The following is a 13,092-nucleotide window of genomic DNA, read 5'->3' on the forward strand; positions in this document are numbered from 1 at the left end:
CCTGAGATGTTGAGGACCCAGGTTCAAAACCTCAAGGTTGCTGGCCTGAGCATGGCTCATCTGGCTTGAGCTTGGGGTTGCCAGCTTGAGCATAGGGTTGCTGGCTTGAGCGTGAGATCATACACATGACCCCGTGGTCACTGGCTTCAGCCCAAAGGTCGCTGGCTTGAAGCCCAAGGTCACTGGCTTGATCAAGGAATCACTTGCTCTGCTGGAGCACCTTCCGCCCTAGTCAAAACACATATGAGAAAGCAATCAATGAACAGCTAAGGTGCCACAACAAAGAATTGATACTTCTCATCTCTCTCCCTTCCTGTCTGTTTCTCTCTCTCAAAAAAAAAAAAAAAAAAAAAAAAAGGAATGCACAGGTATAGTAATAATATTGGTAGTACAAAGTGAATACAAAAAATAATATTGTTAGTACAAAGTGAATTTTCAGTTTGGATGGTAGGTCAATTTTATTGTAACGCTTCATAACTCACATTGCATATGTTTTTTGTATATGTAAATTAAATTCTAAAATTAATTTTATAATTAAAATAATTATGGGGGAAGTTAGTGGAAAAGTGCTTTTTAAAAAAATACATCAGCCTGACCAGACGGTGGCACAGTGGATAGAGCATTGGACTGGGATGCGGAAGACCGGGGTTCGAGACCCCAAGGTCGCCAGCTTGAGCGTGGGCTCATCTAGTTTGAGCAAAAAGCCCACCAGCTTGGAACCAAGGTTGCTGGCTCCAGCAAGGGGTTACTCGGTCTGCTGAAGGCCCGCAGTCAAGGCACATATGAGAAAGCAATCAATGAACAACTAAGGTGTTGCAACGCGCAATGAAAAACTAATGATTGATGCTTCTCATCTCTCTCCGTTCCTGTCTGTCCCTGTCTATTCCTCTCTCTGACTCATTCTCTGTCTCTGTAAAAAAACAACAACAACAAAAAAAACATCAATCCCAAGAGACAAACACAAAGGCAGAGCAAGAGTCCTCAGTGTCAACATGCATACGCAAATTCTGTGCTTATTATTTCAGTGGCTGAGGAGGTTTGGGTATGAAACAGGCCTTGCCTTTTCTTAGAAAGAACATACATACTTTTAAAAACTCAGATTTAATGTAGTAGAAGCCATTTCAGAAAGTATAACACAATGACATTAAAATTTTCTATGTGGCACTTGGGTTGGATAACCTGCCTCTTTATGTTTCCAAAAGGAAACAACAGGAAAAGTAGAAAAGTATTGTGGTGAACTCTTAGAATACTGACAATTGAATATTGTTCACATTCTCTTGGTTGGAAAATGTTTTAAAAGATTTCATTGAGGCCCTGGCCGGTTGGCTCAGCGGTAGAGCGTCGGCCTGGCGTGGGGGGGACCCGGGTTCGATTCCCGGCCAGGGCACATAGGAGAAGCGCCCATTTGCTTCTCCACCCCTTCCCCTTTCTCTCTGTCTCTCTCTTCCCCTCCTGCAACCAAGGCTCCATTGGAGCAAAGATGGCCTGGGCGCTGGGGATGGCTCCTTGGCCTCTGCCCCAGGCGGTAGAGTGGCTCTGGTCGCGGCAGAGCGACACCCCGGAGGGGCAGAGCATCGCCCCCTGGTGGGCGTGCCGGGTTGATCCCGGTCGGGCACATGCGGGAGTCTGTCTGACTGTCTCTCCCCGTTTCCAGCTTCAGAAAAAAGAAAAAAAGAAAAAAAAAGTTGTAAAAAAAAAAGAAAAAGATTTCATTGAGTGTTACTTTTTGAAAAACAGATGAGAAAGATTGCTTTTGTGATCTCGAACTTGTGCCAAGAAAGTAATGTTAGAGGTTTTCAATCCAGGCTGCACTTTAGAATCACTTTAGGACGTAAAAAAAATAATTTATTGAAGTGAAATTCACATAACTTAAAACTCAATTGTTCATTTTAAATGAACAATTCAAATGGCATTTTGTAAATTCACAATATACAAGGCAACCACCACCTCTTTCTAAAGCATTTCCATCTCTCTGCAGTAAAACTCCTGACCCATTAAGCAGTTTCCACCCAATTCGCCCTCTCTCAAACCCTGGCAACCACCAATCTGCTTTCTATCTCTATGGATTGATGTGTTATAATTCTAGATTTTTTTTTTCCTAAAGTGGAATCATACAAAAGGGGTTTTTTGTGTTTGGCTTCTTTCATTTAGCATCATGTTGGTGAAGTTCATCCAGTTACAGCATGCATCAGTACTTCCCTCACTCCTTTTTATGGCCTAGTAGTAAATAGTCCATTGTATGTACATACCATAGTTTGTTTATTCTACAAACTGGATAAATAGTTTGGATAGTTGGACTGTTTTTTGGCTATTGTGAATAGTGCTGCTATGAACATACATATGTATGTACTTGTTGGAGTACCCGTTTTTAGTTCTTTTGGGTATTAAGCTAGGAGTGGAATTACAGAACCATATAATTCAGTTTAACTTTTTTTTTCTATTGCAAGTTTTATTGTTTTTGTTTTTACAGAGACAGAGAGAGAGAGTCAGAGAGAGGGATAGATAGGGACAGACAGACAGGAACGGAGAGAGATGAGAAGCATCAATCATCAGTTTTTCGTTGCGACACCTTAGTTGTTCATTGATTGCTTTCTCATATGTACCTTGACCGTGGGCCTTCAGCAGACCGGGCAACTCCTTGCTCGAGCCAGCGACCTTGGGTCCAAGCTGGTGAGCTTTGCTCAAACTAGATGAGCCCACGCTCAAGCTGGCGACCTCAGGGTCTCAAACCTGGGTCTTCTGTATCCCAGTCCAACGCATTATCCACTGTGCCACCACCTGGTCAGGCTCTATGTTTAACTTTTTAAATTTTAAAGGAACCACTAAAATTGTTTTACATAATGACTGGACTACTTTGTATTTATTTGGGGGACTTTAAAAATATAGAGATCTAATAATTTCTATTATATTTGGCAAACATCAGTGTACATTTGTTTGAAAAATTAAAAATGACTGATCCTTCACTATAGATTTTTGAGAAGCACTACATAATTCATTCAATTTTGTTGCTAAGTGAATATACATCACTATTCTTTTTTTTTTATTTTTTTTTTATTTTTTATTTTTTTTCTTTTCTGAAGCTGGAAATGGGGAGAGACAGTCAGACAGACTCCCGCATGCGCCCGACCGGGATCCACCCGGCACGCCCACCAGGGGCGACGCTCTGCCCACCAGGGGGCGATGCTCTGCCCCTCCGGGGTGTCGCTTTGCTGCGACCAGAGCCACTCTAGCGCCTGGGGCAGAGGCCAAGGAGCCATCCCCAGCACCCGGGCCATCTTTGCTCCAATGGAGCCTTGGCTGCGGGAGGGGAAGAGAGAGACAGAGAGGAAGGAGGGGGTGGGGGGTGGAGAAGCAAATGGGCGCTTCTCCTATGTGCCCTGGCCGGGAATCGAACCCGGGTCCCCCGCACGCCAGGCCGATGCTCTACCGCTGAGCCAACCAGCCAGGGCCTACATCACTATTCTTTTTGATGAACTTATAAAATGTTTTCAACTTTCACGAACAACAGTGCTACAAATATCCTCGTATAGGTCTTCTGGTGTGGTTGGCATCAACATCTAGGATATATATCTAGGAATGGAATTGCTGAATAGTAGGGTATGTGCATCTTCAACTTAAATAATACTATACTGTATTCCAAACTGTCATACTATTTTATCTCCTGCCATTACTGTATTTGAGTTTCTGTTCTCTATTAAGGTTTGACTCCTATTCTGAAATGTGCTGCTGCTGTTTTACAGGGTCCTGGGAATTTTAGAGAGAGTTCTTAAAGTTCCACTTTAGTCTAATAAACTTTTACAATTCAATCTTTGAATATTTAACTTTCCCTGGAATATATCCTACACTTTCATGGGACAAAGCAGGTTGTAAAGGACGAGGCATAGCCTTTGAGTCTTAGTGTGATCTCACTGCCTACCAGTTGTGTTGTTTTGGGCAAGTTACTTAATTTTTGTGGGCCTAGTGTGTAAAGTGGAAAAATACCTTTCTTTCATGTAGTTGTTAGTACAAAGTGAATTAACCTGTTTAACCAGTATTTTGAACAGTGCCTGATTCATAGCAGACACTATCAAGGTATATATATTAAACAAATATTTATTGGAGATCTCTTTTATGTCAGACCAGTGCTGGGAGTAGAGAGGAGAGATAAACAGAATCCCTTCTATGTTACTGATTGATTGATTGATTGATTTGCGAGAGAGACAGGAAAAGAGAAAGAGGAGAAGCATCAACTCAGAGTTGTGTCACTTTAGTTGTTCATTGAATGCTTCTCATACATGCCTTGACGGTGGTAGGTGGGGGACTCCAGCTGAGCCAATGACCCCTTTCTCAAGCCAGTGACCATGGGATCATCAACATGGTCAAGCTGGCGACCCTGGGCTCAAGCTGATGAGCCTGTGCTCAAGCCAGGTGAGCCTCAGCTCAAGCCAGTGATCTAAGGGTTTCAAACCTTAGACCTCAGTGTCCCAGGTTGATGTTCTATCCACTGTGCCACCACTGGTCAAACGATGTTATTTATAAGCCTGACCAGGAGGTGGCGCAGTGGATAGAGCATTGGACTGGGATGCGGAAGGACCCAGGTTCGAGACCCCGAGGTCGCCAGCTTGAGTGCAGACTCATCTGGTTTGAGCAAAGCTCACCAGCTTGGACCCAAGGTCGCTGGCTCAAGCAAGGGGTTACTCGGTCTGCTGAAGGCCCACGGTCAAGGCACATATGAGAAAGCAATCAATGAACAACTAAGGTGTTGCAACGAGCAATGGAAAAACTAATGATTAATGCTTCTCATCTCTCTCCATTCCTGTCTGTCTGTCCCTGTCTATCCCTCTCTCTGACTCACTCTCTGTCTCTGTAAAAATAAATAAATAAAATTTTTTTTATAATACTGAAAAATTGGAAACAATTTAAATTCTAACAGTAGGATTGATGATAAAAATGCAGTGCTATGCAATCTTTAAATATCATGTTCTCAAATATGGGAGAATGTTTGTGACCATATAAGGAAAAGATTACAAGAGGATTATTTCTTTTTTAATCATGTAATTTATGTACTGTATGTGCTTTGAAAAAAATTTTGAAGGACTCAAGTGGACACATACTTTAGTGTTCATCAAGGTGGTAAAATTGTGTTTTAATACTTTCCTTCTGGGCCCTGGACAGCTGGCTCAGCAGTAGAGCATTGGCCTGGCATGTAGAAGTCCCAGGTTCGATGCCTGGTCAGGGCACACAGGAGGAGTGACCATATCCTTCTCCACACTCTTCCCCTCCTGCTTCTCTCTCTCTCTCTCTTTTCCCTTCTCCCTCCTCCCCTCCTGCAACCATGGCTTGAATATTTGACCCCCGGCGCTGAGGATGGCTCCTTGGTCTTGCCTTAGGTGCTGAAATAGCTCCATTGCCAAGGAATGGAGCAGCAGCCCAGATGGGCAGCGCATCATCCTGTAGGGGGCTTGCCTGGTGGACCCCCATCGGAGCACATGCGGGAGTCTGTCTCCCTGCCTTCCTGCTTCTCACTTAAAAAAAAAACAAAATAAAACAAAACAACTTTCTTTCCTTATATATTTTCTGTACTTTACATGTTTTCTGCAGGTAGCATCTATTAACTTTTATAATCAGAAAGAAATGTTATCTATGAATAGCATAAAGTTATTAAAAGAATGTTGATTATAAATCTTACTAACTAAAAAGTTGGTTATATATAAAGTTTATAACAGTTCATTCATGGATTTAATTTTTTACTAGTAGCATTGGGATTTTTCCATGTTGATTATTTTCTATAAGGAACTTTAGGTTAACAGTTGAAAGAATGAAGTTCTTTGGAATTCTTCTCTTGGTCTTTTAAAAAAAATTATTATTATTTTCCCATTGACTTGAGAAAGAGGGAGAGAAAGGAAAGGGGAGAGGGAAGGGAGGGAGAGAGAAAGAGAAGCATCAACTCATTGTTTCACTTAGTTATTCCAATTAGTTGTTCCATTTAGTTGTGTACTCATTGATTGCTTCTCCTATGTGCCCTGACTAGGGCTCAAACCCTCAACCTCAGTGCTTCAGGATGACGCTGTATCCACTTAGCCACCTGGCTAGGGTCTCTTTTGCCCTTTTAAAAGGCCAAGTAGCTAAACTCTGGTTTTATTCTAGTTTTGTCATATACCTTAAGAGGTTCCCATTTGGGAAAATATATAAGCATTATTTTAAAAATATGTATATATTGTGTTTTTTTGTTTTGTTTTGTTTTGTTTGAGAAAGAGAGCCAGGAAGGAGAGAGGGATGAGAAACATCATCTCATAGTTGCAACACTTGAGTGCATTGATTGCTTCTCATACTTGCCTTGGCCTGGGGCAGGCTCCAGCTGAGGCAGTGAACTTTTGGCTCAAACCACTGACCATGGGATTATGTCTAAAATCCCACATTCAAGCCAGCAACCTTGAGCTCAAGCTAGTGAGCCCATGCTCAAGCCAGGGACCTCGGGGTTTTGAACCTGGGACCTCAGCATTCCAGGTTGTCACTCTGTCCTCTGTGCCACCACTGGTCCAGTCAAATAGCACCCTTTCTATATTTACTTAAGAGTTTTCAATTAACTTTTTTGCTTTTACTTTTAAAATGTCCTATTAATGGAATTAAATGGGTATATAAACAAAGACTGGGCTTTTTAATCTTATTGGTGCATAATGATAAAATAAAAATTTCAAAAAAGTCATTTTGTCTTAAGAGACTGCTTGATGCTAGATTTAATAAGTATCAATTTTTATTTGACCAGGAATTACTTTTAATTCTAAGAAGAAACTGGAAGCACAATGGGAGATGACAGTGAGTGGATGAAACTGCCAGTTGATCAGAAATGTGAACACAAGGTGAGACTTTTCCGGAACTCAGATTTTGGTGTCCTTGGCTTGTTTTGTCAGCAGTTACACTGTGCAGTATAGTATATATAAAGCTGCCCAATGTGTAATACACAGTACAACCGGAAAACAACATAGTCTGTAATGCCGTATTTTAAAGAGTAATAACTAATACTTGAATACTTCGTATACAATTGAGATACATTTATAATTGCTTGTTATGAATTTTAGATGACCTTGGTAGAATACCATAAATATTAAACAAACTCCTTTTTTTGTTTCCACTTTTGGGGTCCTTTGATCAGATAACCTGGTATAGGGTAGTTACTTTTCCCTTATTGTTTTGTTTTTCAAAATACTTCTTTTCTTTTAGCTGTGGAAAGCAAGGTTAAGTGGGTATGAAGAGGCCCTGAAGATCTTCCAGAAAATAAGAGATGAAAAGAGCCCAGAATGGTCCAAATTTTTAGGATTGATCAAAAAATTTGTGACTGATTCCAATGCCGTGGTTCAGTTGAAAGGATTAGAAGCGGCCCTGGTTTATGTTGAAAATGCCCATGTAGCAGGAAAGTAAGTACTTTCTTTTCAACCATACTGTTAAAATACAAAACAAACTTCTCTGGTGCTACCTGATTGATTAATCTATGCATATTTAGGGATCACTGTCATTAGTTATTAACACTTTTAGAATATCTTAATTTTCTTTCTTTCATTGTTCCTTGATACTTGTTTTTTCAGTCTTTATCTGTTCTCAGATGTCTAAATGGTACATGAGATCTCAAAAGAGAAACAAATTAGAAATCAGATATTGAGTTTTACCTTAAGGTTTGATGAACAAGAGATATTTTTTTCTTTCAAGCCCTTTTTATTGGAATTACTCTAGACTAAGAAGGAAAATCTTCAGTAATTTTTGAAAATTTGCGAGGTTGTCAGCAAAGGATGGAGCTGTGGATGATAGATGTTTCTAGTGACTCCTCTCTCATACCTCATAAACTTGTTTTTTCTAACTTTAGTCTTTATGTCATTGAAAGGAGCTCCCTTCTAAACCCACAGATGGGGGCCCTTAATTGCATAAGAAATATATACTTAATTTACTTCAAAGATTATACTAATAAAGACAATCATAATTTGAGAGTTTTGTTAACATCACCAAGTTTCCCTTGCCATTAGTAAAATCATTGCTTTTTTTATTTCACTTTTCTTCTAATACCAGAAACATTTTTTGACAAATGCTGCATGTGATTCCAACCCACTCAGTTCCTCTAATTTCGGTAGTATAAATTTTATTTAATTTAGAAGAGACTCAAGCAATAAAATTACTATAATCTTGCGAAGAGTTGAAAGCAAACTTTTGTTACTAAAGATGCATATCCATTCCCTCTGAAGAAATTCTCTTAAGGAGTGTTTAAAATAACTTTTTAAAATATTTCACAGAAGTAACAACTTTGTAATCCTCTTTTTGTATAATATATCTGTGTGTGTGTAAATGGATACCAAAAGGTTGAAAGTAGTTTTCTCTGGTAGTAGGATTTCAAGGGACTTTTACATTCTTTGAATTTTCTACATTTATAAACAATCAATGGTTCTGTTATTGTCTGATGTGAGTCTTAAACTTTTTGTATAAGTTTTTTAATATTCTCAAACACAAATTTAAAAATTACACTAATTTACTTTATTTTTAAGCATTTAAAAAAGTATGTATATACCTCTCCCACCTACCCACCGCCTTCCATGACCTTTTTCCAGCTCTTTCTGCTAAAGTGTGTGTGTGTGTGTTGTTGTTGTTGTTTATTATCTGTATTATAGAACCACAGGAGAAGTTGTATCAGGTGTTGTAAGTAAAGTTTTCAACCAACCCAAAGCCAAAGCCAAGGAGCTAGGCATCGAGATTTGTCTGATGTACATAGAGATTGAGAAGGGAGAGGCTGTGCAAGAAGAGCTCCTCAAAGGCCTGGACAACAAGAACCCTAAGATTATCGTGGCCTGTGTAGAGACACTGAGGAAAGCCTTAAGGTAAGACTTTTTCTTTCTGCTTTAGTTTGAGTCCCTGGTTTAAACCGAAATGAAAATTGTAGACTTGAGTTGGCATGCCACACCACCCAGGAAAGTGACATGGACAGGCTGAACGCATTCCTCAAGTGTGGCACTTTGTATTCAGTGATTTTAGCTTTCAAGTATGTTGCATAGTTTTGTTTTTTGTTTTTTGGTTTTTTTTTTACAGAGGCAGAGATAGACAGGGACAGACAGACAGGAATGGAGAGAGATGAGAAGCATCAATCATCAGTTTCTCATTGCGCGTTGCGACTTCTTAGTTGTTCATTGATTGCTTTCTCACATGTGCCTTGACCGCGGGCCTTCAGCAGACCGAGTAACCCCCTGCTGGAGCCAGGGACCTTGGGTCTAAGCTGGTGAGGCTCTTTGCTCAAGCCAGATGAGCCCGTGCTCAAGCTGGCGACCTCGGGGTCTTGAACCTGGGTCCTTCCGCATCCCAGTCCGACGCTTTATCCACTGCGCCACCACCTGGTCAGGCTGCATAGTTATTTTATCTAAATTCCTTTCTAATGAAGATGAACAGGGAATATTTCTGACCTGTTCCCAGATTATAAATTTGCCTTTTAGTGTATAAGCACTCCTCAGGGTCTTGAACCAGCTCTTTCTCTCTAGCTGCCCTCGAGCATAAATTTATATACTTTGAAGTGTTGGCTAAAGACCCAGTTTGTTGACTAAAGCAAACCTTTGTTTAGGTGCCTTTTATAAAGTAGAAGCAAATACTATATACCATTAAACAGAAGTATAGCAACAGCAAATAGAAAATAGCTTTTACTCTTGTAAGTTATTTTCAACCCTAAAATTTCTTGTTGTTTGGCAGTGAAACTTTTCATGAATGGAATCTCTTTCAGGAACAAGTGGCTGTAATTTACTATGAAAATCTGAATTAGACCACTAATTTGTTCTGATTTGGCAGTCCTTCTAATCTGATATCCTGTCCCCAAAACCATCTACATGAGATACTTTAGAAAATGGCTATAGTGAAACCCTAAATGTGTGACCTGTGGGAGTGAAGATCATCTCAACTCTCTCATGATTTTGTATATGGCCTACTTCTTAGAGAAAATGTTTCCTTGGTATTTATCTTATATGAAAGTATCAAAAGTTTTAAATTTTGTTAAACTATCCTCAATTTATAAATCTTAAACTTTTACATTGTCTTTTGGTTGGTTCATAATATTATTTTTTTTTTTTTTTTTTTTTTTTTTTTTTTTACAGGGATAGAGAGAGAGAGTCAGGGAGAGGGATAGATAGGGACAGACAGACAGGAATGGAGAGAGATGAGAAGTATCAGTCATCTGTTTTTCATTGCGACACCTTAGTTGTTTATTGATTGCTTTTTCATGTGTGCCTTGACTGCGGGCCTTCAGCAGACTGAGTAACCCCTTGCTGGAGCCAGCGACCTTGGTCCAAGCTGGTGAGCTTTTTGCTCAAGCCAGATGAGCCTGCGCTCAAGCTGGTGACCTCAGGGTCTCAAACCTGGGTCCTCCGCATCCCAGTCCAATGCTCTATCCACTGCGCCACCACCTGGTCAGGCTCATAATGTTTTTTTTATAAAATTTGACTTTTGCTTAAAATCCTGAAAGGAAGGGGGGAAGGCATTATGGGGAGGGGGACGGGGAGATGTACTGGAGAGCATGGGGGAGGGTAGGATGTATTTGGGAAGACACTAGAATCTATGTAAACACAATAAATTAATAATAATAAAAAATTTTAAAAAGACTAAGGAGGATAAAGCGTCGACCTGGAAATGCTGAGGTCGCCAGTTTGAAACCCTGGGCTTGCCTGGTCAAGGCACATATGGGAGTTGATGCTTCCAGCTCCTCCCCCCCTTCTCTCTCTCTGTCTCTCCCTCTCCTCTCTAAAATGAATAAAAAAAAAAAAAGACTAAGGAGGAAAAGGCACTCACACACTGCTTTGGGAATGCAAAATGGTACCATTCTTCATGGAGTCAATTCTGTGACATAGATCAAAGTATCTGTCAAAATTATAAAACTATTCATCTCTGGCCCACTTCTAGGAATTTATCCTATAGATGAGTCAGAGCAAGATCAAGGGTATCCATTACAGCACTGCTTTTAATAACAATGAAGTGCCAACAGCCAAAGTACAGCTATCAGTAGCCAGTTAGGTAATCTGAGCTATACTTAAAAGTGGAATACTATACAGGCATGAAAAAGTACACAGTGATATGGAAAGATATCCAGGATATAAATTAAGTAGAAAAAACAGTTTAGAATGATTTATATAGTACATATGTTATTGTATATAAGTGGAAATATAAGTATACATTCATGTTTGCATCTAATTGCCAAAAAATACTGGAAGGATATACAAGAAACCAATAAAATAAGAGCAAGATGGGGGTGAATGAGGTAGGATGGAAATAACACCTTTCAACATAGACTTTTAAATATTGCTTTAATTTTTGAATATATGAATATATTACTTATCCAATACTTTAATGTAAAAAGGGATTACAGGGACTCAGGAAAACTGTAACACTTCTAGCTAGTACTAGTAATGAGAGAAATATAAAACACCATTTTATAATCACTAGATTAACAAAAATTAAACAGTTTGACAATGTTGTTTTGGCAGTATATTGGCAAGGGCATGGAAAAACAAGAATTTTCTCAGACTATTGATAGAAATATAAATTGGAAAAACCACTTGATTAACCAATTTAGTATCTGGTACAAGTCAAGGTTAATTTGCCCTACAATTTAGCAATTGTACTTTTAGACATTTAAAAAAAATAAAAAATAAAATTTGACTTTTGCTTAGATTCTTGTGTGATAAATGTTTCCTCATGTCTAGCCTATTACAGTATAGTAGGATTATGCTCATTCTTATATTAGAAATGTAGTGGCCTGACCTGTGGTGGTGCGGTGGATAAAGCATCGACCTGGAAATGCTGAGGTCGCCGGTTCGAAACCCTGGGCTTGCCTGGTCAAGGCACATATGGGAGTTGATGCTTCCAGCTCTTCCCCCCTTCTCTCTCTGTCTCTCTCTCTCTCTCCCTTTCTCTCTCCTCTCTAAAAATGAATAAATTAAAAAAATGTTAAAAAAAAAAAAAAGAAATGTAGTAAATTAACTTGGTTTTCAAGAGTGTACTTGTATCAGTCAATTTGTTCTGTCCTTCGTATTGGATTTCTAATAAATATAATGATACTGTAATTTAACACATTTTAATTAGAAGTTTCTAATCTAGAATGCTATAAACACTGGTTACTTAATTTTTAGCTGACTAGCAGAGTAAGGGTAGAAAAAGGACAAGTTAGGTATATCTCCTTATGTCTTCCTTACAGTAGATGGTATTTAGCCCCCTGTGTGGTTCTTTATTTGTCCTAAAGCATCTTAGAACCTGTAAGTAGAACTAGATAGTTCTTTTGGACCTTTGTTCTTTGTTCTTACAGCCAGTTATTCAATCCTAGGTTCTAGAGCTTCCTCAAGCTATCTATGTTAGAGTTTCAGGAAACAAAAATATGTTCTATGGCCCCTAAAACGGGCTTCTAGAACCCTTTTGTTTTTTCTGTAGTAATGTGTTTAGTATCAAGATTAGCTTTTATTTTGTTAAGGTATTTCCCTTGTGGATCTCCTTCATGTATTTTCTGTTTTGTTTTGTTTTGTCTTGCAGAAGCAGGCCAGAATAGTGAAACAAACAAAAAATTAGATGGGACAGTAATAATGTAAAGGAAACTTAAGAATTCCAAATGTTAGATTCTTCAGGCATCATGATTAGTATCCCTAAAAAGAATGGTTTATCATCACCATAAGGCAGTCTTAGAGATCATCTAGTTTAGTTTCATGTTAAGATATCTGTATTAAATCTATTTACAGATGTCTTGTCAAGTATCACTTTCTGTGGAGGGTATTTTCACAGTCTCCTTTCGCCTATTGGAATTTGTCAGTAGCTACTACTGAATTTTGTTGCATTTATGCATGTGAAATAAATTTGTACACATTACATAATAGATAAATAATATGTATGGATCTTACTAGATAATTTCATTATTCTTTCATAACTAAATCCCTCTTACTCAAGAAGGTTATTCAGAAATGTTAGCAGTGAATCAGAAAGCTAAATTTAGCCAGTTGGGAACATAAAATATAATTTGTGACAGATATATAAGATTAAATGTGTTAACTTTTTAAGAAGTCAGAATGCAACTATTCTTCCCATAGAAAACTGAAGCAAAGAGATTTAAGTTGCCTG

At 38.9% G+C, this 13,092-nt stretch overlaps 1 protein-coding gene across 4 annotated transcripts in view; it reads left to right on the forward strand.

Moving 5' to 3' along the window:
- Positions 1–13,092, forward strand: part of CKAP5 (cytoskeleton associated protein 5) — a 122,631-nt gene that overhangs the window by 35,922 nt on the left and 73,617 nt on the right. For all 4 annotated transcript variants that reach the window (XM_066361999.1, XM_066362008.1, XM_066362016.1 and 1 more), the window contains exons 2-4: positions 6,746–6,839; positions 7,201–7,394; positions 8,631–8,837. In XM_066361999.1, the coding sequence (XP_066218096.1) occupies positions 6,783–6,839; positions 7,201–7,394; positions 8,631–8,837 (458 nt within the window). In that variant the 5' untranslated portion in view covers positions 6,746–6,782. The remainder of the gene's footprint in view (positions 1–6,745; positions 6,840–7,200; positions 7,395–8,630; positions 8,838–13,092) is intronic.

Source organism: Saccopteryx leptura, chromosome 1 (genome assembly GCF_036850995.1).
Source record: "Saccopteryx leptura isolate mSacLep1 chromosome 1, mSacLep1_pri_phased_curated, whole genome shotgun sequence".
Classification (NCBI taxonomy): Eukaryota; Metazoa; Chordata; class Mammalia; order Chiroptera; family Emballonuridae; genus Saccopteryx; species Saccopteryx leptura.